The following is a 23,252-nucleotide window of genomic DNA, read 5'->3' on the forward strand; positions in this document are numbered from 1 at the left end:
TTCTGTTTGCAAACGACATCTCCTAATGTCTATTTGCAGTTTCTTTTGGAGCAATCCCGATTTGACGGCACTTCTAGTGACCTAATCACCATTAAATCATGGTGCGATTCTAATCTTCTGTGTCTTAACGTTTCTAAAACCAAAGTTTTATCATATAAAGATACATTGCAGCAATTTTTAGTGATTAACACCACCATTAACGTCGTTAAATCTGTTAAGGTTTGCGGTGGACAATTTCTTTAAAAAGTTCCTCCGGCTTTGCGCTGAGGTCAGTGTCCAAAGAAATAAAAATTCTGACTCTTCCTTCCTTATTGATCTTTGAATCCGTTTACCTAATTCGTAAGTAGGTTTCTCCAATTTCAGAAAGATCTTTGCACGGCTATCCACTTAGGAACGCGGAGCACGACCTTTATCTACCTACTCCACGTTCAGAATTAGTTAAGGGCTCAATATTTTACAATGCAAAAAAAATGCACAATCACTTGCCAATTGAAATCAAACCGATATCATCTGTTCCCGCATTCCGCAATAATTTGAGGGCATATTTACTGGTAAGTGTCATTGCATACTAGTTTAAGTTTTTCTATGGACTTATATACAAATTATTACCTATAATTTTGTTACTCACTATCTTTATTTAGTTATTGTAAAACTTTTTTGACAATAAAGAATTTCTTTCTCTTGTAAACGCAAAAGAAATGTCGGCTTAGTTAGCTACAGTTCAAATAATCGTTCAGCTCGAAATTTGCGCAATTTTGAAAATACAAAATCCACAATAAATTTTCTAAAAATGCTGAATTCAAATTATCTGACGAATCGAGCTAAAAGATTTCATTTTTATATGGTGTTATGTTCATTTACTGACACGACCTTAAAAATATCAACGATCTTTAAAAAACTAATGTATTTATAATATCAATGTTTAATACATATTAAATTATAATTATATTAATTTAGATCTGAATCATAATAAGGGTCATATGAAGGAAACAACGCAAGGTTGCATAAACAAAAGACAGTTTTACTTATAATTTGATGGGAACCTGAATTGAATAATATTTTTTTAAATTGAATTAAAATCAGCGAGTAGCTTGATAAACCGCACAAAGCGATTGGTTGGAAATCCTAAACATAAATAAACATTCAATTTTAGCATGTTATTGTGTAATATTTGTTTTTAAACACAGCTACTAAATTGCCGTTGTATAGAATTCACATTTGACAAGTAGGTATTTAAAAACAAATAATTTTTTTGTTGAAAATTAAATTCTTGACTTATCGTAATTTATGATCATTCGTAGAGCAAATGACACGTCTTTACGTACAAGTTTGAATTAATCAACATCAATCAAATATTCGTAGGGACTTTTTTTGTTTAAAAGTTTTTTCTAATGGCTTCTCAACTTTGAGGCGACGTTATATTATTCAAATTTGGCCTCAAACAAACATAAATGTAAGAAGCTTTCATTCCACTTCGCGGAGAGTGCAATTTCCAAAAGACACAACCACGTAAAGGATTAGTCGTATGCCATATTCTTTCTAAAGATTGTAATGTTCGAGGTTGGGACCTGAAGGATTTTCAATCTCCCCCGATAGAAATTATAAATGGCTTCTCAATTATCAAGACCACGCTACCAAATTCTGCATCCTTTACAGAAAAAAAAACGCGCTTCAGAAATAGCATTAGAAATGATTTCAACAAATATTTCTGCATCTGTTTCAATTTTTGTTTCTTATTCTCATGTATCAAGACAAGTAGTGACGAGTTTGGAATAGTTTAGAAACAGCAGTTCGCTACTATAGCTAATTTAGAGAGAAGAATTTAGCAAAGAAATTCACAAAATGTTAAAATCTGTTCATGGTACTATTCTACTAACTTCAAGAACTCTGTTTTCATTTGGTGTGGGGGATTTAGAAGTGGAAGTTAAGGCCAACCACAAAATGGAAAGTCTTTTTTGACATAACGCTAAAAGTCTACCTCTATCTCTCTCCTCTATCCACAATACTCACATGATTTAGCACCATGTGAGCATTGGTTTTATCCTGAAATGTTTTGGCACTATTTTCCACATTGAAAAGGCCATAACAGAGCAAATGGAAGCCTTTCAGACATGATTACAGTTATCGATTCAACGTACAATGTATGATTATAGATCTCAACAAATATTTATTCTGCATTCTGCATCTGCTTTAACTTTTTTGTTTCTTATTCTCATGTATCAAGACAAGTAGTGACGAGTTTGGAATAGTTTGGAAATATCAGTTCGCTACTATAGCTAATTTAGAGAGAGAAATAGCAAAGAAATTCACAAAATGTTAAAATCTGTTCATGGTACTAGTTTACTAACTTCAAGAACTGTTTTCATTTGGTGTGGGGGATTTAAGAGTGGAAGATAAGATCGACCACAAAATTGAAAGTCTTTTTTGACATGATTTAGCTTCATGTGAGCATTGGTGAGCAAAAGGTAGTCTTCCCATCTTGAATTCAACGTATTACTATCAATAATATGTCTAAGAATTGGTATGGTCAGCTCACATCAGATTTTGTATTGGGTGACAATTTTTTTGACTAAAATCGGTCATTTTTCATTTGTGTATCCTGGTGAACAAAACATGAATTATTTTAGATCACAAACATGTGATCTACGTTTATACTATGCAAACAGCGGAGAAATCAACCCTCGTATTAACAACCTCAATTTTTCATCATTGAACACTCGTATTGATTCTGTGCATTTCGAAAAGTAGGACGATCGAATATAATATGAGGAAAAACTACAATTTATTATTTTTCCATTTGATTCAAATGATATTAGAAAGGGTTTGTTATTTAAATAAATACGAGGGTTCTCTGAAAAGTTCCTATTTTTCAACATAGTCTCCTTTTTAAGTGTCTACACTCAGTCTCTCGTTGATTAGGAAACAGGAAAAAGTCTCTGGGTGAATACCATTTCAGCCAAGGTGATAATCGATGTGTGAGAAGGTGTGTGACGTCCCAGTATAAGACAAACTAATCTGAGGAAGAATCCAGATTTAATAAATGAATCTTAAGTGACATGCTGCAGCCGACAACTCTGTATTCCTCATTCTTACTTAGAAAATTTGCGACGAAAGATATCCATGTTCGTTTTCGTATATAGTCCAATTTCTTTCCAAATATCCTCTTTCATCTTCCGTAACATATTTCGATGAATTTTTATTTTATATACAAAAATCCGCTTCCATATTAATCCATCACTACAACAGAATTTCTATTAGGCCTAAATTAATCTTCAATGGTGGAAGAAGAGCTCTGGACGGCTCTACAAGAGGTAAATTATGCACATTGCTAGCGCTGCGGTCGAAGCTTTCATTCCACTTTGCAGGAAGTGAAATTTCCAAAAGACACAACCACTTAAAGGATTGATTAGTCGTATGCCATATTCCTTCCAAAGATTGTAATGTTCGAGGTAAGGACCTGAAAGATTTTTAATCTCCCCCGATAGAGATTGTTAGTTACTGGCCCCACTGTAAAATTGTACCTAGGAGACCACGGCACCTTCAAAGTCAAGATATCGTAGAGCGTAGCAACCAAGATGTGAAGAATATGCTTCTACAAATTGGTGCCTAGGGTGCTACTTTGTGCAGTAGCAAAAGAATTCCTATAAGCATCGTATCATTGGAAGAACGCCAAACCTCCAGACTCTCTAATAATAGAGCTTCGTAGCGAAAAGGATCTAGAAAAAATAGTACACGAAGGGAATGAAGACTCAGGCGGAAACGATTCCAATCCTAATCTACGGAGAGAAATTGAGAACAGTCCGGTTAATGCAGAAGAATAAGCGCGACACCAAGTGATCCTGCAGTGTGTTGCATCGTGTGTAGTGACAAAGTCAAAATCTCTATCTTCATCTGAAATTATGTGTGCTCTTTGTTCAACTGAAAAAGTTATCGACAATGAAAGGCAAAACTGTTTTTGCTGGACAGAAAAGGGAAGATGAAAAAGATGTCACAGATATCGAACAAGAAGTTTAAACTTATTGAAGTATGTTTCTCTGGCAGTTCCCAAAGTCTATCGAGGTCCTTTCGATTCTTAAAATTTAATAGTAAAAGTGTTAGAGATGGAGAAGGGACTCTACAAAGTAAGTACCCCAAGAGGAATTATAAAATCTAGGTTTCCAAGAAATAAAATTTGAGATTCCTCGGCTGGTTTCCAAGGTGAAGTCTCTGATTATTGAGTAATCAAATTAAAACATGCGGTTGCGTTTCATTCAAAATTCGGTGGTCAAGGTGTACCTGCTTTAAGAGTAAGAATTTATGTTTCTATAAATGCCATGTAATAATGAATAAATAAATATTTTGCCTTTGCAATTGTTGCTTTAGGTTGAGAATTTATTTATATTGAGTTGATGTGTATTTCACATTATAGTCAAAAATTTTCTTTAGATATTGTATCCAACTTCTTTGCAAATTTTGGCCAAGTGGATCTGTCAATTTTGAACAAAACCTACCTGTATTCGGGTCGTCTCCTTCCGGTAATCTCGTACCCATTCAAACATTTTTTCGGTACGTTTTTGATTCCTTCGACGTTATTATTAATCTCTCTGGTTCTTCCATTTTCATGGATACAATAAATTTCTCCGTTACAAACCATAATAACCGCTTTATATATTTAGAAAATATCACAGAACATTTAACGCACTTTCCATCAGTTATCACAGATAGCGCTCAAGTTTTATTTTTGTTTAAAATCATGTAGCACACTTTTCGAATCGCGAAAAAACGCCTGCTTCTCGATTCACCATAGTGTACGATTACCGATCCGCATTACAACTAACAACAACATATTCTGGGCCACAAATATGACCTCCACCGCATACTTATACAGAGATATTGTTTGTCATTATCACGCAGGACCTGACTGGTGAAGATAAAATAAGTTGGAACGAGTTAATTTAAAAGTAAAATGTTATTTTTTTTTTGTTTAATGTGTTGTATATGCGGAGGTATAATTTATAAACACCTTATCGGTAATTTTAAAATAAGTTTAATTTGAATCGCAATCGATATCAAAGTTATTTTCATTTATTTGCGTGCCTCATTTTTATCAATTCAAGATTTAATCAGGTCGATGTTACTTTGCTTGCGAATACTCTAAAAAGCATAAAATTAGGGTCATCACGTAATTTGATATTATTTTAATTTAGTTTTTTTCTATTTTCAGGATATTCTTCAATGTGAAGTGAAAATAGGACACTGCTTTGTGACTTCAATGTCCAATTTGTCCCTCAACAAATCAATCGACTTGAGGTCGGGCGACTGTGTCGGCCAAACCATTACATTCAATACATTTTTCCTCCCTCAATTCTTTCTAATACTCTTTGCACAGCTTCGAGGAATGCTTGAGATCGTTGTTGAGGGTTCTTTCTTCGAAATCCCTCCAATTTCTACAAGGTCTCCACTCGCTCTTCCTCCAGAACATCCTTAAACCATCACCAATCCGAGATTACACATTCCTTTGACTTGCATACACTCTTCTCTTAGACCCAATAACTTCAAACTTTGACTCATCACTCTATTAAACTTTCTCTTACTCTTCATGTGTCGAATATTCATGTTTTTAGTCCACTTAATTTCAGTTTGACGTCTAAAAAGAGGTTTCTTCAATGCCACCTTTCTAATTTGTCCCTCAACAAATCAATCGACTTGAGGTCGGGCGACTGTGTCGGCCAAACCATTACATTCAATACATTTTTCCTCCCTCAATTCTTTCTAATACTCTTTGCACAGCTTCGAGGAATGCTTGAGATCGTTGTTGAGGATTCTTTCTTCGAAATCCCTCCAATTTCTACAAGGTCTCCACTCGCTCTTCCTCCAGAACATCCTTAAACCATCACCAATCCGAGATTACACATTCCTTTGACTTGCATACACTCTTCTCTTAGACCCAATAACTTCAAACTTTGACTCATCACTCTATTAAACTTTCTCTTACTCTTCATGTGTCGAATATTCATGTTTTTAGTCCACTTAATTTCAGTTTGACGTCTAAAAAGAGGTTTCTTCAATGCCACCTTTCTAATTTGTCCCTCAACAAATCAATCGACTTGAGGTCGGGCGACTGTGTCGGCCAAACCATTACATTCAATACATTTTTCCTCCCCAATTCTTTCTAATACTCTTTGCACAGCTTCGAGGAATGCTTGAGATCGTTGTTGAGGGTTCTTTCTTCGAAATCCCTCCAATTTCTACAAGGTCTCCACTCGCTCTTCCTCCAGAACATCCTTAAACCATCACCAATCCGAGATTACACATTCCTTTGACTTGCATACACTCTTCTCTTAGACCCAATAACTTCAAACTTTGACTCATCACTCTATTAAACTTTCTCTTACTCTTCATGTGTCGAATATTCATGTTTTTAGTCCACTTAATTTCAGTTTGACGTCTAAAAAGAGGTTTCTTCAATGCCACCTTTCTAATTTGTCCCTCAACAAATCAATCGACTTGAGGTCGGGCGACTGTGTTGGCCAAACCATTACATTCAATACATTTTTCCTCCCTCAATTCTTTCTAATACTCTTTGCACAGCTTCGAGGAATGCTTGAGATCGTTGTTGAGGGTTCTTTCTTCGAAATCCCTCCAATTTCTACAAGGTCTCCACTCGCTCTTCCTCCAGAACATCCTTAAACCATCACCAATCCGAGATTACACATTCCTTTGACTTGCATACACTCTTCTCTTAGACCCAATAACTTTAAACTTTGACTCATCACTCTATTAAACTTTCTCTTACTCTTCATGTGTCGAATATTCATGTTTTTAGTCCACTTAATTTCAGTTTGACGTCTAAAAAGAGGTTTCTTCAATGCCACCTTTCTAATTTGTCCCTCAACAAATCAATCGACTTGAGGTCGGGCGACTGTGTCGGCCAAACCATTACATTCAATACATTTTTCCTCCCCAATTCTTTCTAATACTCTTTGCACAGCTTCGAGGAATGCTTGAGATCGTTGTTGAGGGTTCTTTCTTCGAAATCCCTCCAATTTCTACAAGGTCTCCACTCGCTCTTCCTCCAGAACATCCTTAAACCATCACCAATCCGAGATTACACATTCCTTTGACTTGCACACACTCTTCTCTTAGACCCAATAACTTTAAACTTTGACTCATCACTCTATTAAACTTTCTCTTACTCTTCATGTGTCGAATATTCATGTTTTTAGTCCACTTAATTTCAGTTTGACGTCTAAAAAGAGGTTTCTTCAATGCCACCTTTCTAATTTGTCCCTCAACAAATCAATCGACTTGAGGTCGGGCGACTGTGTTGGCCAAACCATTACATTCAATACATTTTTCCTCCCTCAATTCTTTCTAATACTCTTTGCACAGCTTCGAGGAATGCTTGAGATCGTTGTTGAGGGTTCTTTCTTCGAAATCCCTCCAATTTCTACAAGGTCTCCACTCGCTCTTCCTCCAGAACATCCTTAAACCATCACCAATCCGAGATTACACATTCCTTTGACTTGCATACACTCTTCTCTTAGACCCAATAACTTCGAACTTTGACTCATCATTCCATTAAACTCACTCCCACTCTTCAAGTGTCCAATATTCATGTTTTTAGTCAACTTAATTTCATTTTAACGTCTAAAAAGAGGTTTCTTCAATGGCATCCTTCCAAAAAGCCTCAACCTCATTTTTACTGTAGAAGTATATTGATCTGAGCTGCTATCTCTGAGCCCGTGAGTCGTCAATCACGTTTACTGATTAATACAATAAGTTTATCTACAGTTTTCTGTAGCCAAAGCTCCTGGTAGAAACATATTTTTTCCGGTTGTAGTCCACGGTACGTGGAGGTATTTTTAATTTGACAGCAATGGTACGGTTACTTTTGTCTAAACAATGAAGGTCGATAGTTTTTTGGTTTTACCCATTTTAAAACTTGCAAGTTTAAAAATTTTTTGAGAGAACGAAAACAATTCGTACACGAACTTCACAAAAAGAGTCTTGGTTAAAAGTATAAAATACAGCACTGTAACTGGGAGAGAAATAAGAGAAGTTGGAGAATAATAAACAAATCAGCCGGTAATTGCAAGTTTTAACTTGTTACAATCACCGACAAAACATAAACATGCACTCGTTATTTTTTTTGTTTGAAAAGCACCATTCCGACCTTCGCTTGACAATATGGAAGAGAAATTTCTAAAATTGTGTTGAATTCTAATGAATGGATTATGGGATGACCAAAAACTTTTGACCTGTGTAGTGTAAGTTAGTTATAATATACAAATTAGCATATTATTAAGCTTGTAGCAGCAGTTGCTTTTGTGTCCAACGTCAACGAACCTGAGAATTGTATTGAGGACCTTGCGACCTTATGGCATATATTTTGAAGCTTTTTATCCAACACGGAAAGTTTTATGCGCATAATTATAAGGTTGGCAACTAAGTAATTTCTCTTTTCACTGATAGTGCTGATTGCTTGACAGATCGCACGTGTCAAGTATAAAAAATTCCGCCCTGGAGATTTTTCCCCCAAAGATGAGCAACATTCTGGTTGCCCTATTGATGATTGATTGAAGAGAATCGTCTTGGGTTAGTTGAGAAGCTTGATATTTGGGTAACTCACGAATTGAAAGAAATTCATTTAACACAAGGAATCATATTTTGCGATATGCACTTTAAACAAAATGAAACTGTCCATTTCTTGAAAAGAATCATCACTGGCGATGAAAAATTGGTCCTGTATAGTAACATAGATCATGGATCACATACGATGAACCAGCACAAACCACATCGAAAGCTGATAAACAACGAAAAAAGCTCATGCTGTCAGTTTTGTGGGATTGCAAAGGTGTTGTGTTTTTTAAGTTGCTTCTAGGAAACCAAACGATAAATCGATCAAACTGGATGAACCAATGAAAGAAAACCAGCCAAAATTGTCAAGTCGGAAAGGTTTTGTGTTCCATCATGATAATGCAGGCCCCCCGCATCTTTGACAACTCGTGGGAAACTATTGAAGCTTAACTGCATAGAGCCCTGATCTGGCACCATCTGATTACCATTTATTTCAAAGTTTGCAGAATGATTTATACTTTCAAAAATGACGATGACCTTCAATCGCACCTGGTTCAGTTTTTTGCTGATAAGGTCTAGAAATATTATGAGCGCGGAATCATGAAGCTGAAAGAGATATGACATAAGGTAATTGAGGAAAATGGAAAATATATAATTGATTAAAAACTATTGTTTGCTAAAACCAAAGTATTTTATTTTATACTACAAAACCGAAATTACTTTCTCGCCAACCCAAATAGATGAACTAGAATCATGTTTCATTCATGGTTAGTATAAAAGAAGAAACGACGTGTATAAATGGAATAATGAGAAGACAGAGAAATAGAGAATATTTTGACTCAAAAACAATAAATAAGATAATAAAAAGATAATAAAAACTTAATTAACATACCTTTTTGTTTTTCTGTTGATTTTTTTGTAGCAGTTAAGTTGTCGAAATCGGCGAAAGAAATTTACCAGATTCGATATTCCTAGTCTACTTTTTCTTTTGTCCATTTATTTATTGCAAATTTTACTTATTTTATTCTGCTTAACAACATTCCATTTTACTTATAATTAAATTACATTGCAAACAACAAAATCTGAATCTGATATAATCAACCGGAATTGGGCGGGTATCTTATCGAAAACATACATCGTAAAACGTAATGTCTCGAAATAATAGTACGAGATGTGATCAAAAAAATAGGATAAATTATTTTATTGAAAACAAAGTACTACCCGACATGGTATCCAAGTTTTTCGTCGTTTCCAACTGTTCTGTCCTGATCAATGTCAAGAATAAAATCAAAACCTTTTATAAAAAGTATAGTGTAAAGTGTAGAGATAAGATAAGATAAGATAAGCTAAAAGCGTGTCCATCTGCAGTAAATTATTTAGCAATTTGTGAAGTACGAGATCTCTATTGCTGCAAGAGGCCTATGGGGACAATTCTCTATGTCGTGCGCGTGTTTTTGAGCGGTGTAAGCGCTTTAATGGGGGCCGAAAGAGCACTGAAGATGACCAACGCCCAAATCGCCCAGTAATTGTTTCAATAATGAACCAAATTGTGTGTGCAGATCGTCGAATGAGCATCCGGATGATTGCCGAGGCTGTAAACGCCGATAAAGAAACGGTTAGAAAAATTTTACACGAGGAATTACACATGACAAAAGTTTGTGCGAAGTTGGTGCCAAAAAATCTGACTCCTGATCAACGGGATTTCCTTCAAAGGTTAGAAAAAAATTTTTCCGATTTGAGTCTATGCAAGCGGTAAAGCAAAAAACGGCAGAGCTCCTAAAGGCTCTCAACAAAAAAGACTTCCAGAACTGCTACGATCAATGGAAAAAACGTATGGAAAGGTGTGTCGCGAGGAGAGGGGAGTATATTGAAGGGGAGCATTCGAAAATAGAATAATTTTTATTATGTAATCCTTCTTCGTAAAGATTTTCGTTATTTAATAGCCAGACCTCGTATGCTGGGTTGTAAAATTTAACATTTTAGCACTAACTTGTGTAGAAAAATACAGTATTAGCTTTTAACCGCGCTACATCTAATAATAAATTTACGATACTTTTCTTTCCTTTCCGGCAAATCCAGATGTTTATCGGAACCAAAAAAACAATGCAGAAATGCAACAATATTTTTGAGGATTCATGTTTGAAATTATTAGACGTGAAAAGATGATCCTTTACGTTTCCAAAACCTGTTTTTTTTTCGATTTTTTGCATTTTCCGAGATCATTTACTATAGTAATGTGTATTTTTTAAACCATCAGAAAGTAGAAATTTTCAACGAGCAAAAATCATAAGCGACTTTTTGAAAAAAAATGATATTTTGACGCGAGAATTTTCGATTGAAAATTAGGGTACTTTTTTTGATACTAAGTCCAAATGAGGTGAAAAAATGGATATTTCAAATTAAATAAAGTGTGTGTGGGACATCGAAAGGTAAGTTTTCACTAAATTTCGTAGAAAAAATTTTTTGAAAAAGATAAAAATAAAAGATTAAAAACTTTGTTATATGAAACTTTCACATAAATTTTTAGATCGCCCGTAATTCATTTTTCCCATCATTTTTATCACATTCGCCTCCTTTCCAATGAGTTTCATTCTACTGTTTTCGATTTCCAACTTGTAATGATTATGATATAAAAAAAATATAAATAAGACGAACATTTCTGTTAACAAGACACACAGAGGTTCATCTTTGGAGGTGCTTTCAGTTTCGAACTTCAACAGATCTCCTTTTGCCTATTTCTTTAAGGGGTCTTCCTTTTGTCGTGTTATTGCTAGATTTACGAGGATATATTGAAAAATTCTTAGCCTACTATAGAACCAAACAAAATTTCAATGTCAAAATATTTTATTACTCAACATATTCACCTCTTAATTGGATACATTTATTACAGCGAACCTGCAACGTCTCTAAACCTTTCAGAAAAAATGTTTCTTCTTGCTCTGCAAACCAGACCTCCACAGCTTTTATTACCTCCTCGTTGGGAGAAAATTCACGACCTTTTAAACTTTCTTTCAATTGAGGAAAGAGATGATAGTCGGACGGAGCCAAATCTGGTGCACAAGGGGGGTATTCTAGTAGTTCAAAATCTAAATCACGAATTTTTTGCATGGCAACATAAGATTTGTGTGCAGAGGCGTTGTCCTGCACAAACAAAACACCTTTGGATACCTTTCCGCGTCTTTTCTCTTTAATTTTTTCCCGTAGACTGTCGAATAGTAATCTCCAGTTATTGTTCTACCTTTATCCAAAAAATCAATCAAAATTTCTCTATGGCAATCCCAAAAAACTGAAGCAAGAACTTTTCCAGCAGATTTTTGGACACGAAACTTCTTAGGTCTTGGAGAACCAGAGTGTCGCCATTCCATCGAATGTTGCTTCGTTTCTGGATAGTAGAAACGTACCCAAGTCTCATCCATAGTAACAATTCGGTTTAAGAAGTCTACGTCGTTTTCAAATCGAGCACAGATCGAACGCGATGCTTCTACCATTTTACGCTTTTGGTCAACACTCAAACATTATGGGATCCATTTTGAAGCAATTTATTTCATATCCAAATTGACGTGAACTATATGATGAACGCGTTCGTATGAAATAATCAGTGCTTCAGATATCCGTTTAAGCCCAATTCGACGGTCTGATAAAATCATGTCATGAACTGCATCGATATTTTCTGAGACTGACACAGAAACTGGTCTAGGCTAACTAGATACCAATACATCCCCGTATATAAGTCATTTCCTTTTACTTGTTTGAGGCATTATTCCCAAGTGTCCCACCCATCCTTGTCTTCTGGATTTTATAATTTTGCTAATTTCTTATTCATCATTAATCAATTTTTATTATTTGACGAATTAGCTAGATATTTGGGTATTTGAATCTCTAAGCTTAGGAAAAAGGTGCGTTTATTTGATTACAAAGTCAGTGTTAGGCACGACGGGCCTATCTAAAAGCCTATGTGCTTAACTACGAGTTTAATGATGAACCACTTTCAAATTCGTTCCAACAGTTCAAGACTGCTCTCTATTTTGCAATTATTGATCATGCTATTTCCTCAGTAATTGAAAGATTCACCTTATTATCTGAGTGCTATTCAATATTTTGCTTTCTGTACAAATTTCATAACAATTCTAATGATAATCTTATGAAATCCTGCAAGAACTTAATAAGTTACGAATAGAGGAGGAAGAAACTACCGTAAAAGATATAGAAGGTAATTATTTAATGAAATAACTGTTTTATAGGGGGTAGGAAGTCGGTAAATTTACTATCGACAGCTCATCAAAAATTTGATACTCGAACTGAAAACGAGAAAGAAAAAATCGGGTCGAATCGCCTTGCGCTGAATAGTTCCGTTAAAAAATCAGGTTATTTGGAAACTATAATCGATTTTGTATTAAATTACACGCGTGCATTATATTTCAACACATTTCTCACATATATACTTGAATAACAGACCTCGCCCAATGCATTCGATTTCTTAGAAACTCATTATTTCGATAGTGAACACAGCCAGGTCAAGTTCGTTTCCATACAACTTGTGAATAATTAAATTTTCATATTAAATACAATTAATTATGTTTCATACCTTCAACTTCATCTTTATATCTATCAACCAATCAATCACTATAGTTTAGGATGAAAAATCGAATGCTAATGCAATATTTAACCACTTGATATTGATATTTTCTGGTACACGGATGGCTCTAGGAAAAATGACGTTCGGAACAGAGCAGTCTTGTAAGGTATTCGTCAGAAATAGAAAAACGTCAATTTTAATCTGCTTAAACATTCTTGGTGTATCTTAAAGTGTAGTAACCACAACTCTATTAAGTCTGATACTACGAAAAACCCTAAAATAGGAGCCGACGACGCTCCGGAATATCGCTAGTGCTTGATAATGCCACCCATGTTATCGGTGAGTGCTCAGTCCTAGCTTGCCTAATTAGCTTTTCTGATGGTTATGATTTTTTTACCATTTTCAGCCTTTTACCGTTCTGGTACAACGTAGAACAAATCTAGAACATCTCAGAACAGTCGTTGGATCGTAGGAGAAAGATAGAACAGCATCCCATATAATAGCGATTCCTCGAAATTTGGGTGTCATTGGGATATTAGTTGATCAATTTTCTCAAATTTTGCTAACGAAATTTCTAAAAGATAAACTCAAAAAATGTTTTTTTTTTCAATTTTCTCTAATAATTTCAAACTGATCCCGTGTTGTACAGTACAACAAACCTAAAACAACCTGAATTAACCTTCAAAATTTTTGAATCAAAAGTCTTTTGCTTTTTTAAGGGCACAGTTAACGTATTATTAATTTTTCTGGGGAGGTATTGAAAAAGAATAAAATAAAGGATTTTATCGTCTTTGCTTCTTCAATACCCGCACCAAAAATGGTACAAAAAGACAAAGGGAACCAAGTCGAAGCTGTGAGGCGGATTATTCATTAATTATATCTTGTATTTTTTTTTCTAATAATTGCTTGTTTCATATAACGTTTCCTCATTGAATTTAAATGATTTTGGATTCATTTCTTTCGATATATCCAAAGCTTCTTATAAACAATCGGTCATATCTGCAATAATCTCATTCCAGCACTTCAATTGTTTTATACTTTCAAATTTATAAGCAAATATATTTACAAATTATTTTTATTCAGTTAATTTCACCATTAGCTTAATACGGCACTGTAATAATAAGCTTATTGTTTGAACAGAAGTAAAAAAATACGTGATACAGCATATACATTGGCCACACTCGTCACAGATTGGCAACACAGCTTAATTTTGTACACATACAAGATTTACTGCACTCACTGAATATTACAAAAATTTTGGATGCTCGTACAGTATACATAATTGAAAATCTGTGCCAAATACCGAGCTTTTGAAGCACTGTAATGATTTAGGTGTAATACTCCAAGATGTAGAAAGCAATGACATAGATTCTCACGAACTACACCTTTTAGTGCCTAATTTACCAAACTCCATTGAAGATGTCAGTCAAAATGTCTATCCTGATATTCACATTACTATTAGAATTGTGTTTACTATGCCTGAAAGTACAGCTTCCACTTGAAAATTATTGAAAGCTACTTAAGAAGTAATATGAAGCAGGACGAACTCTCTGAAATCTCAATCGAAGCTGAGTTAGCAGCAAAAATTAATTACAAATCCTTATTAGACCACTAGGTGTGCTGCAAAGCAAGATGCAATACTTCTTGCTCAAAAACATGCACACGTGTGCATGTGCAAGTTGCAACGAGTTTCTAATCTGCTGATATTACGTCTCTCGCCTAGAATTTCTCGGTTATCTTGTGTTTTTTTCTCATTAGGAGTTTTTCGAATGTTTTCTCATTCATTCTCGAATAATTTTCGCATGTTTTCTCATCTATTGTTAGGACCTGTCCCACCACATTGCCTAGATTCTCCTTTCTGTCCATAATACTCAAAAAACAAGGCAGTAGCATATATAATTATTGTCAATGTCGCACTTTATCTTGTTTACTTCACCTAGCTTTAAAATTTTCATTTTATAACCGGTCACGAAATGTTATATAAAATTTGAGGTTAGGAAATTGTTTACTTTTAGTTATGGAATTTTCATTAGTGGCAACCATGATGCGGTGGCAAGAAACTTGAATAATGTCAAGCAACGTGCAATATTCGTCTAAGCAATTTTTTGCACGTTGTCTTGCATCATGTCAAACGGTCTTTTTTGGATTTTTGGACACGTATCCAAGATTCGTTAAAAGATTTTTTCAAATTTCTATATGATAAACAGAACGCCATTAATAATTTCAGGGTTGAACTTCCGAAAAACGCCAACGAAATTTTACAGGTGACGTCGATATTTTTGAAATTCCCTCGACCTCGCAATGTCATTTCGTGCGCAGGTAAGTACGAGCAGAAACATCCGCCATTTTGCTCGTTCATTTGGAGTTAAAATTAAAAGGAAGTCCAAGACTCGAGGGGTCAAACGGTACTCTACCACACAAGTGAAGGCAAGCCCCGAAAGATACTACAAAAGCGATACTTGCGTATTCAAAAAAGGTAACAAAAATTAAGAAACTGGAAACAATCCGCTCCCTTCGAATGCTATGTTGCAACTGGTTAGGTTAGGTTACTTTAGGTTAGTTTAGATTAGTTTAAGTTAGGTTAGGTTAGGTTGGGTTATGTCAGGTGCGTTTACTATCGTATTTCTATTTTTCTTTCCATTTTCGTGACACGGATAGGCCTTTTTTGATCGAATTTTTAATCCATATTTTCCACGCATGCGATCCCAGATATATTTTCTTAGTCCTTATTCGATTGTGACCATTCCCTACCATTTTTATCTTCCAACTCCTCTCGGCGTTCATCCTAATTACAGTTTACGTGAAAAAAAATTTTTTTTTGAAATTCCGCTTCTCTATTATATTTAATAATATAGGTATTTATCATGAAAGACTAATTTCGAAAATCATATTAATTGTATTCAATTATCTTCATTAACATAATCAAGGTTGTAATTAGTTAACAATTATATAGGTAATACAAGGTTTCGTTGCTGTGTACTAAAAAGCAAGATGTACATTTTCTGCGTATTAAAGTAAATATTGTCAGTATGTATTACAGCCAGTTTGACGAGTATGTATAGATAGTGATATTACATATTATTTATAATTCATGTTCAACACACTGTCGGAAAATTAACGTATAATAATTATGGGCAGGATAGGATCTAGGTATATTTAAACGGAATTCCTATAAATCGTTTTACCAAGATGGTAATTATTTAGAATTGGTTAGGTTAGGTTATGTTAGGTTTCATTGATTCATTATATGTAAGTTGTACCATGTAATGTCTAAAATAATGGAAATAATATGTCTCCCCCGCCTTAAATTTACTATTTGTACACTCAGAAACAACCCCAAATGCGCGAAAAATTTTTTGGAAGGATTTTTGCCTGGAGCCCCAATTCTAAATAATTACCAAAAGTTATTCTTGATAAAAAGTTCTGCATAGTCTAAAAGTTAAAATACAACAATCAGATATCAATTTTTTTAGAGCAGTATACGAGGTTTGTCAAAAAATTTGAATTTTGTGCAAGTGTATCTTTATTTTTTAAAATTCAGAAGAATTTTATAAAGTAAAGTGTCATGTCATCATGTCAAGGCATCCTAGATTGCGTCAAATTTTATCCCGACAGAATAATTAATACGAAATGATTAATAAATAATCACAAAACTTGAATTTTCATAATAAAAGGCTATAATTGCATATACAACTTTTAATTCAAAACAATTTTACTTTATAACATTCTTATGAATTGTAAAAAATAAAGATACAAAATTCAAATTTTTTGACAAACCTCGTATACTGCTTTAAAAAATTGATATCTGATGGTTGCATTTTAACTTTTGGACTATGCAGAACTTTTTATCAAGAATAACTTTTTTTCATAGAACCACTAATAAAAAAGTTTTCCACCATATGATTCCAACTTAAGTAGACACACTGTATATACCAGATATCTTTTATGATATATAGTCAGGGAGCGTAATATCGAAAAATTAACTTCAAACTAATTTTTCCAAAGGCGGAATACGCCCGATTAGAAACATATCTATACCTGAGCATTTTTCTCAATTTTCAAACAAATACAGTTTACAGATTATCCCCACAGCAAGAAAAGGGGACACAATAGACCCTTGTGGTCGCAGTGTACATACAATACCAATCAAAAGATTTTGCCCACCCCATAATCCATTCATTAGAATTCAAAACAATTTCTCTTTCGTATTAATCGCTTTCCAATTACACAATTTGAGCACCCAATGGTGTACATGCTTTGAACCCATGTTCCAAATTGTCGTTTTTAGGATCTGCCCCTCTAGTACCAGATAAATTTTTGGGCTCCCTTATGCTTTAAACACTATCCGTAGAATTGACTTTATGTGGTTATTCATTTCGAGTTCTAATTTATAGTAAAAAACTTACATGACCATCGATGAATTTTTCATTATACGTCCACATGGTCCGAACTGTTGAACTGGAGACGGTGCGTTCAAAGATCGAGTCCTCCTGGAACAAAATAAGAAATAACATTAATTCCTTTTCCATTCCCTATCTTTTATAACCGTTAGGAATATTTTAGAAATTTTTTAAGACAGTTCCACCAGGGAGAAAACAAAGCGGTCACTTCAAAGATATTGTTTATCAATTTGACGTGAATTTTAAGTTTTGATTCTCAGTACACGTCTTCAGAAGGAAATACTTAAACCTGATGATCAAGTACGAAAAATTTCAATTGATCTGATCATTTGAAATGTGTTTAGTCCAAGATCCTGAATGTGCGAAGTGAGATAAAGAAGGTTACAACTGACAAAGAAAAACATGACTGGAAGAAATAGGAAAAGAAAGAAAAGCAAATGAAAGAAACGAAAAAAAAGTATAAGCGGAAGAAATAGTTAAAGCAAACGAAACATAAATGGACAAAATAGTTGAAACTAGAGAAACTCATGTGGAAAAAACACGAAAAACAGTGATGGAAGAAAGACGAAACGAAAGAAATATAAGTGGAAAAAATAGGAGAAGGATGAAAAACATAGATGGAAGAAATAGAAAAAGAAGGAAAATTTTAAATAGGAAAAATAGAGAAGAAAGAAAAACAACTGGAGAAATTAAAAATAGAATGAAAAGCATAAGTGGAAGAAATATTTGATAGCAAAATCACGAGAAACAGTCATAGAAGAAAGACGAAACAAAAGGAATATAATTGGGGACGATAGGAGAAGGACGAAAGATATAAGTGGAAGAAATAGGAAAAGAAAGAAAATTTCAAGTAATAGAAATTGAGAAAACACGATGAGCATAAGTAGAAGAAAGAGGAAAAGAAAAAAAAGCAAATGAAAGAAACGAAAAAAAAAGCATAAGCGGAAGAAATAGTTAAAGCAAACGAAACATAAATGGACAAAATAGTTGAAACAAGAGAAACTCAAGTGGAAAAAACACGAAAAACAGTCATAGAAGAAAGACGAAACGAAAGAAATATGAGTGGAAGAAAATAGGAGAAGGACGAAAAACATGAGTGGAAGAAATAGAAAAAGAAGGAAAATTTTAAGTGGGAAAAATAGAGAAAGTACAATAAACATAAATAGAAGAAAGAGAAGAAAGAAAAACAAATGGAGAAATTAAAAAAGAATGAAAAGCATAAGTGGAAGAGATATTTGATAGCAAAATTACGAGAAACAGTCATAGAAGAAAGACGAAACAAAAGAAATATAATTGGGGACGATAGGAGAAGGACGAAAGATATAAGTGGAAGAAATAGGAAAAGAAAGAAAATTTTAAGTGGAAAAAATGCAGAAAGCACCATAAGTATAACTAGAAAAAAGAGGAAAGGCAAGAAAAAGAACTGGAAGAAATAGGAAAAGGACGAAAAGCATAAGTGTGAGAAATAGGGAAAGCAAGAAAAACTAGTAGAAAAAATAGAAGAAGTACTAAAACGTGAGTAAAAGACAGAGGAAAATCACGAGAAACATAGGTGGAAGAAATGGGAAGAGAAAGGGAATTTAAAGTGGGAAAAAGATGAGAAAGTGCGATGGACATAAGTAGAAGAAAGAGGAAAAGCAAAAAAACCATAAGTGTGAGAAATGGGAGAAGAAAGAAAAATTTAAGTGGAAAAAAAGAATAGAAGGTTGAATTGGAAGAAATAGGAGAAGCACGAAAATCAGAAGTGGAAAAAATAGGAAAATGAAGTAAAACAATAATTATAAAGGGATTTTCAGATACATTAAATGATTTATTAGGAAAGAAATAATATACAGTGATGAAAAAATAAAACCAATTCATATAACACCAAATACTGATGATAAAATTTTTTGTTTACCTGTAAAGAGCTTCACGTTCATTTTTTTGTTCTATTAAACTGACACACCTCGAAAATTCGTTAAAATTCATCATTAACAGTAGGTATTAGTGTGAATTTTAAAGGAAAACAATCATGTATGTTTCCAATACGTTCCAAATGCGACAGTGTAAAAATTCGAACTGACGATAACAAATAGAGATACCTAAATTTAACTTAGCAACGATCAGAATTATTTTTGTTTACTTTAGATTTAATAGCAAAAACCGTGAGTCTAGATGACGCATTCAAAAAATATCCGATTTCTTTAGAACGTTTTTAGTTAGCAAGAAATCTGAAGCTTAAAATGAGAATATAGGGAATACAGGGAAAGAAAATACATGTGTTGAGACAATAAATATGAAATAGCTCGTTATAATATAATAAAAAAAGACAAGAGAAAATAGACGGAAATATATAAATAGAATTTTTGTTAATCCAGACCTGCGTACAGGAATTAAATTTCCTTTGCAGGATTACGACGTTGCAATAAGTTATTTAAACAGATAACAATGTCATTATTATTGTTCTTTTGTAATGTATGTACATAAATTCATGTAAATATGATAATAAATAAATAAATTGGATCAAACTGACAGCCATGACGACAAAAAAATGGAAAAAAGTAGAATTTACTGTCCTCATTATGCATATTTTGTTATTGGGTCGAAAAAAAACGCGTTCGCTTAAACCAAGGTTAAGCTAGAGGAACTTTGCACCATCAATTTCGTTGTGGTCATATAATCTAGTCCAAAAGTTCAAATTGGTATTAATTCGACATACTAGCTCATCCAAAATCCACATAATTTCAGTAATGGTATGTCGAATTAACTCCGATTCAAACTCCCTAACTACATTAACTATTGACACGCAGTCTGACAAACACTGCGTTAGACGTTTTATTCTATTCTATTCCCACTAATTTTTTGTTTCGAAGCTCTCAGTACAGTTCTTCCAATATCAATTGCAGATTATAAAAACCCTTGCCGACAATTTTGTTTGATCTACCATAGACGTCTTACCTCATTTTATAAATTTATTATTTAGACAGATGCACTTAATTGTAGTCCTACTTGGAAATTAGGAAAAAATCATAATTAACTTGCTACAACTGAATATCAAATTATAAAACGTAAATAGACGAGTAAAATGTAAGGGAGTTTGGTTTAAACAGGGTACCAGACATGAACTGAACCACCCGTCTTGTACCCCATTCGTTTTTATTTCTGGAAAACGAAATTTCAAAGCAAAAACCATAAAGGAAAATAAATTGTTTGCAAATAAAACAAAAGAAAAAAAATATTTCAATTCCAAAGTATCTTTATGCTTATCGCAGAGTTCCTGGCAGGAATATTTCTAATTGTGTACATACGGCTTCAACCAATAGAAATGCATTTATGTTTACGATCCGATGTTTTCATTGGTAAATAGCAGAGATGATGAGTCCACGTGGACTGAAATATTGATGGTTTTATGCAATTGATATTGTAAGAGCTATAACTTCATAGCTTCTAGTGGTCTTTTAGGTGGCAAATATACCAAATTAATGTCCCAAAAGTTGGGAATAATTATAGCTAGTTCCCAAACAAATATTTCCTTAAAAGACCCAGATATTTGAACATAAAGACGATCATAATGGTAAGATGGGAGCTGATATATATCTAAGAAATATACATAATTCAAAAAGTGAGCAAGAACAGGATGTAAAAGACGAAAATGTAGTAGGAGGAAATAATACAGAGAGAAGAGTTATTTTTACGGACAAAACTAGTTAATATGGAGCTTTTAATATTGCAACTTGAAGCAAGTATGGACGGGAAGACAAACCAGAACTTATAGATACCAATTTTATGAAATTGCAAGGTTTTGTGTCGAATCTGTATTTCTTAACAAATTAATAACTATTTTGGTGACCTCATCGATTTTGTTGGAAGTAATTAAACGCTTAAAATAAATTTCGAAGGTGCATACAGAAAAATAAAATGAATTTTTATAAAAAACTTGCTTTTACCCATCGTATTGGGAGCTTTAAAATCAAAATAAAATATTGAAATACGAATAAGAAAAATATTTTTCAGAAATACACACAGATGCCCATTTTTAATTGATTTCGTTCAAAATATTCATATCAAACTGAGTCCTGACCATGTAGAGAGAAAATTTTCCTATATCACACAAAAATGTCCCTATCTCCCCCAATAGAATTACCACGAGCTTCTCTCATGGCTTTGTTACTGTCTCCCTGCGCTACTATGAAGACAGCACTGGCTCGTCTCATTGCCATCTTACGTAGCCTGCCGCCGCGAACCGTGGCCCTATGGTAAATACGACACTGCACTGATCTAAGATAACCTACACAAAAATGCCCCTATTTCCCCCAATAAAATTACCACGAGCTTCTCTCTCCCCCTCTACCAAGCGGCACGTGATCTCTAGTCCGCCATTTCGCAAACCTATTCCAATTTCCAAATGTAAGTACCAACACAAAAAATAAATATGTCCGTACCACGATTAAAAAGTAGTATTGGGAATAAAAACAGAATTAAATCAATGTTCTAAAATGATAACTAATAATTTAATCAACATGTTTACCTTCGGTTTTCCGTTTTTTTCTTCGTTTCATTCAAACTAATGGCGCGCTTGAATTTTGTTGATTGCATATTCACAAAGATTATACACATTACATATAAAAGTTGGAATATCTATCTAGGTACTTTAATCAAATTATCATAACAGTTGTAATTTTTTTTATCATAGTCGTTAAAAAACGATAAACAATAATTGAGGTTAGTTTCCAGTTATTTTAATAATGTGGTTTTAATTTAGTTTTTCTAGAAATTTATAGTTTCAAATTTTTAAAACATTTTTCAATATTGTTAAAAGTAGACTACTTACTAGAACAACATTACTATAAATCACAATACAAGGCAATTAAAAACAAAACAGTGGCGTGCTTATTCAATCCATTATCAATTAGCTAAGTCACTTTTCAATAAAATTTAGTTTGTAAATATACATATACATTTAAAGTAAACTTTTAGTTGATCCAATTCTTTGGTTAATTATTCAGATTTAGTGAAAATTTCCATCATCAATATCTAAGTCGACAGTGTCTACAGTGTTGCCGCGTTAGAAAATTGTTTATTCAGTTGAAACTTTATATTATAGTCCAGTTAGAAAGACTGAGAAATCGGGTTATGACAAATATGGCTTATATTATAATTGCGAAAATGCGTAAAAATCTGTGGGTAAGTAAAAAATTAAAAACTAAACCCGTAGTACGATTTTTTGCGTTTTATGAGCGTAAATTTTTACCCTATCTAGATCACTTTTTCTCTACAACGCACCCTCTCACCACTAATAGGTACGTTTCAGAATACTGAAAAAAAAGAAAATTTAAAACCAAATATAGAAATTTTTTCTAAAAAGTTATAAAAACCAATTCTGGAGGAAAAAAATTCCACATTTTCTACCTTCCCCTCGATTTTTGAAAATGCCTTGAAAATTAAACGAAATAAAGTAATTTTACATAGATTATGTTGTGAACACAATTTTCTTTCCTACAAAAATAGTCCAAATATTTTAACCAGTTCTAGGTTAGAAACGTATAACTAAATAGTGCTGATGCATATTGAAACAAGGATAGAAATAAATTTAAAAAAATATTATTTCTGCCCTTTTTCATTTTTAATAGTCTATTAAAAAATTTTTAAGTCAAATTTTCATATTTTTTATTGAATTTTAAATTTTTTAACACTATGAACCATCCCAGAGGTGAAAGGGTAAGTTTTAAGGGAAAAGT

At 33.5% G+C, this 23,252-nt stretch overlaps 1 protein-coding gene across 7 annotated transcripts in view; it reads right to left on the bottom strand.

Annotated features, from left to right (window-relative positions):
- The window catches only part of LOC130899765 (NAD kinase-like), a 39,218-nt gene that overhangs the window by 12,887 nt on the left and 3,079 nt on the right, over positions 1 to 23,252 (bottom strand). For 3 of the 7 annotated variants that reach the window (XM_057809950.1, XM_057809949.1, XM_057809954.1), the window contains exon 2: positions 17,542 to 17,625. In XM_057809950.1, coding sequence (XP_057665933.1) covers positions 17,542 to 17,625 — 84 coding nt within the window. Of the gene's footprint in view, positions 1 to 4,490; positions 4,898 to 17,541; positions 17,626 to 19,432; positions 19,596 to 22,042; positions 22,375 to 23,252 lie in introns of those variants that run through there. The other 4 variants (XM_057809952.1, XM_057809955.1, XM_057809951.1 and 1 more) reach the window with 4 other exon arrangements.

The sequence above is a fragment of the Diorhabda carinulata genome, chromosome 11, assembly GCF_026250575.1.
Source record: "Diorhabda carinulata isolate Delta chromosome 11, icDioCari1.1, whole genome shotgun sequence".
Lineage (NCBI taxonomy): Eukaryota > Metazoa > Arthropoda > Insecta > Coleoptera > Chrysomelidae > Diorhabda > Diorhabda carinulata.